General features: G+C 44.5%; 1 protein-coding gene across 1 annotated transcript in view; it reads right to left on the minus strand.

The window, feature by feature from the left end:
- atp8b2 (ATPase phospholipid transporting 8B2) overlaps window positions 1-5,000 on the minus strand; it is a 69,246-nt gene that overhangs the window by 23,970 nt on the left and 40,276 nt on the right. Inside the window, exon 16 of the mRNA XM_063199510.1 lies at window positions 4,689-4,804. Within this exon, the coding sequence (XP_063055580.1) occupies window positions 4,689-4,804 (116 nt within the window). The remainder of the gene's footprint in view (window positions 1-4,688; window positions 4,805-5,000) is intronic.

Genomic DNA, 5,000 nt, shown 5'->3' on the forward strand with positions numbered 1-5,000 from the left:
CACATGCTATCACGAAGCATACCAAAGAAAAATACGAACACTAAATTAAGATGCAGTAATGATACAGTATGTGGGTGGGAGACGTGACGCCTTGTTTTTTCGTAACATTGGTTAAAAACCTACAAAACTGTTATTTTTCCTTTAAAAAACAAATGTCAATGAAAGAAGATGTGGTACATTATGTTTCATATTAGTCTTAGATGAGAAGAAACATTTTTGTTAAGATTTATGTAAAGGTTTACGTATATGTCAAATATCCTGCGGTGTGACTGTAACATTAATGAAACCTGGAATATAACATATATATAAATTAACCAACAACATTTTGAATAATGTATGAAGCATTTGGCATGATTGCATAAATATTAACTTTATATTAAGATATGTGAATGTGAAAAAAAACTCAAGACAGTAATATTAACTACAAGTTCAATTTCGTAACACAAATTGCGTCCTGTAGGGTGACATGTATACCAATGTTTGTGAATGGGCAGCTGCAAGGCCAACTACAAGGGTCTTAAAGACTGGCTCCTAACCAGTCAGTACCTCAGTTATTGGAGAGTGCTGTGGAAGTTTAAGGTGACTCTTAACCTCTTAATATGTCTTCATATTGCAATCTTTCTGTCACACAATGCTTTTCATTTNATGGTGTCCTGTGGTGTGACTGGTCTTATAGAAGGAAANAAAGTTTTTTATAAATGAAAACACATATTAAGGTTACCGGTAAACACAATATCATTATCAAGTTAGCATGAGCTCAGATGTCAGTCATGTATACAAAAGGATTAAAATGGCCATAATGCAGTGAATTCCCTGTGGTGTGACTCCATTTTCCTGCGGTGTGACATGCCTATGCAATGTGTTGGTGCGGGACACATTTTCCCAAAAATGGCAAAAAATAAGGTGAAATTCCACAGACCTCTAAGTGCTTTATTTTTTTCTCTTTTTTTCAATTTTTATCCATCCTTTTTTTCAGGAATTTGAAAATTTTTTTTGCATTACGCCCTTAAACGTCAACCACCCATAATAATATATTCATTGACCTCTTCAAATGACATGTTGTGTAAGGGCTCAAATAAATTATTTAGAAACTATGGTTGTGCAACATCGCACGTCTTCACCCATGCCATGGGGGTTCTGGCACGAAAGTAATGGGCTCGTTTGTGATGGCGCAGGATGCGGCAATCTGCAAAATAACAGTGCATTCTGGTTAGGAATGTCAAACCAGAATCCATTATAACGGCGAAGTGTGCAGTGCGCAGATTGCCACATCCTACAGCATCTCAAACGGGGCTAATGCAATAGCCATGACCAATTAAATCAACAAGGCCAACAATTGCCCTAGCCTTGGCACTATTAATGGCCAACACAGCTGGCTCACATGGTAGTCTCATAAAGTACTCTTCCAGGTGTTGATTGATTTCAGTCCAATAAATCACACTAATTTTTAGGGGTATTCATAGTCAGGACTAGCACACACACAATGAAAAAAATCCCCTCTGATCATCACACGCAGCGGTAATAATTCCCTTATTCCATCTCCCAGCCTCATCCTTTTCACGTTGCCAGCCAACCGCCTGCCTCTCCCTTACCGTGCCTCCTTCATGCAGTGCAGTACTCAGCAGTTCAAAAGGGGGGGGATGCAGTGCTGAATCAACACTGCATGAATACTGTGAGTACTCTGAGAGCCAATGCAAATTCTAGAAAATGTTAGTTTGACTCTCTACGTGTTTACACTGCATTTTGACTCAGAAAGAGGGAGGGAGGGAGGGAGCTGAGGTGCGTTGTGCTGTGAGTGGGACAGGAGGGCGATATGAGCAGCGTGTTTGTGTAATCTCTGATCCTCTGACCCCCTGGCCAGCACCACCTATTGGCACGCTGCTCCATGGAGCCCTACTATTGTGTCCACTTCCTATCAGCTTCCCATTCTGTGTGTGACGCGTGTAGGCATGTATGTGTGTGTGTGGAGGTATGTACCGTATGTGGTGTTTGTGTGTGTGTAAATGCTTGTTTGCATGTGTGTGCGTGTTGTCTGTACTTATGAGATTGTGTGTGTGTGTGTGTGTGTGTGTGTGTGTGTGTGTGTGTGTGTGTGTGTGTGTGTGTGTGTGTGTGTGTGTGTGTGTGTGTGTGTGTGTGTGTGTGTGTCTGTGTGTGTGTCTGTGTGTGTGCGTGTGCGTGTGCGTATGTGTGTGTATGTGCGCGCGCGTGTGTGCATGTGACAGGGTGTGTATGCGTACGTGTTCCAAAGGTTTTCAGAGCTCTCGGTGGCCCATTGAAATACATCCCCAGATAAACAGTGCAGCGGCGGGCAGGCAGAGTAAAAAGGAGAGGGGAGTTACCGGACTGCCGCCACCACCGCCGTCTTTCACAATAGTCGGAAACGGCGGGAAGCCCTCCATCACTACCCAAGAGCACAGGAGAATGAAGCCTATTCCCCAAGGGGAGGCGTACAGTAACAGGGATATGATACAAACAGAAAGAATGCTGGATGTTTGTGCTACAACTTCAATAGGGACAACTTTTTAATGTTTATCTTCACATCAATATTGACACCGCAGTACGTGGTGGGTGAAAGTTGAGGGGAGCATGTCCATGATGTATACCGTGGTACTCTTAAGTCTTTATCTCTAATAGATTGGGACTATCAACGGTGTGAAACCACAATTTTGTGTGTGTGTGTGTGTGTGTGTGTGTGTGTGTGTGTGTGTGTGTGTGTGTGTGTGTGTGTGTGTGTGTGTGTGTGTGTGTGTGTGTGTGTGTGTGTGTGTGTGTGTGTGTGTGTGTGTGTGTACGTGCACACGCTTGCACATGCAGCTGTGTTAATATTTATGCGAGAGAGACAAGGAGAGAGAGAGAGAGACAGAGACAGAGACAGAGACAGAGAAACAGAGAGAGACAGAGAGAGACAGATAGTACCAGGAAGTAATTTAGCACGAAACAGGGAAGAGGCGCAGTGAGGTTGGAAACTTGCTGGAGGGCTTTTTTTCTTCTAAATGCCACCGTTATGACTCCATGTAGATCAGGGCCATCACTAAGAAAGGGAGTGGCTGCGTCAGACCGAGGTGATATGAGCAGCATACCCGTCAGTGACAAGGCACCTACGTCACGAGGCTGATTGTATAGGATTGATCCTTAGCTGGAATAACTGGGTGGGGAAATTCTACACATGTACTGGCAGGAATAGACTTATCACTGCGATGATGTTGTTTCTTTCCCCAAATAGAAATGATCAACCTCCATGTACCTCCCGCCGGTGCCTCACCTTTTACCTGTAGCCAACATGCACAAACGCACACACACACACACACACACACACACACATATGGCTGATAGTATACGTAGATGTGACTGCTAGACATGCTATGGTCCAGACTTGCTTATTATGAAAACATCAAAAACTCCTGATCAAATAGCCCACAGCAGTCACAGACATTTAGTTCCGATCAGAGGAACGACTGCACAAGCACCATGTTGGGACTTGGGACAAATATTGAGCTAGCGATCAGAAGAGCAGTAGTTGAGTCATGCTGACTGACTCTGCATCGATGTCTGTGTCTGGATTTCTCAAACTATGCTGAACTATGCAAAAGAGAGAGAAGCAAAACAACAACTGCACCTCTAACAGTCAGTTCAGGCTGCCAGAGAACCCTGTTTGTGTTTGTTCACACACTTCATCTGGAACTGACAGACACGTTTACAGAAAACATGTTCGCAAAAATTAGACAATTCAGGAAGTGAAAAGTTGGTATGGGATGCAAACCGAGTAAAAGTAATTTAAATGCACTTTCTTAGACATCGCTCACAGTTCACTAGGAAACACTTCAGTTCCCAGACCCAGTCACCCAGAGTAACTTGTACGGAAACAGCTACCGTTTTGGCCGGCCTGAAAATAGTGCAAGTGCTCCAAGCAACCACTAGGGGTCAGGGTTGCTCCACTGACAGAGGCAGACAGCAGAGGAGACAACTGTGCCATGAGGGGCAATAGAAGGCGGCAGACAGAGCCCGTCATGTGTGGACGAGCAGACAGACTCTAGACATCAGCTCAGGCAGAAGGAGCTCTGAAGGGAATACAGCTGGTGCTTTATGCAATAAACACACACACACACACACACACACACACACACACACACACACACACACACACACACACACACACACACACACACACACACACACACACACACACACACACACACACACACACACACACAAGCTCTCTCTCTCTGTAACAAACACACACACGTGCACATCCACGAACACACACACACACACACACACACACACACACACACACACACACACACACACACACACACACACAGAGGCCAACAGTTGTTCCTGCCCACACAGGACATGGATGTTTAATGCATTGATAATTACTGGGAGCTCATTAACAGGTACAGATGGCGGAAAACAGGAAAATTGAACAGACACACATGCACACAAACACACATATGATAAGCACACAGAGACGCACACCAACCATAGCTATTCATGAACAGAGGCAAGCTCCCACCCACACACGCAGAGTGTACCAACACTAACACTGACACACTGACACATTCATACACATATAGTATGCAGGGATATACATGCACGCACGTACGCACACACGCATGCACGCATGACGCACACACGCACACGCGTACACACACACACACACAAATAACAAAAATAAGACTCACATTGAGGTGGTCGGAGGTGATGTTCATGAGGTGGTGGTTGCAGGGGTGGAGCCTGTCAAACAGCACAGTGTCTGCCCCTTTACAGTACAGACGAATACGACCCTCAGGGTTCCGCACTGCAACGCACACACACACACACGCGCACACACATACACGCACGCAAACACACACACACTTTAATTACTGTACTTTATTCATGTCCACAATTCATAACAAATGTTCATAAGGACATAATCTTATGGAGACGACATTTTCTAATCTACATATTACAAGAACACACACACAACTACACACACATGCACACGCTCAGAT

Source organism: Engraulis encrasicolus, chromosome 5 (assembly GCF_034702125.1).
Source record: "Engraulis encrasicolus isolate BLACKSEA-1 chromosome 5, IST_EnEncr_1.0, whole genome shotgun sequence".
In the NCBI taxonomy this organism is placed as follows: domain Eukaryota; kingdom Metazoa; phylum Chordata; class Actinopteri; order Clupeiformes; family Engraulidae; genus Engraulis; species Engraulis encrasicolus.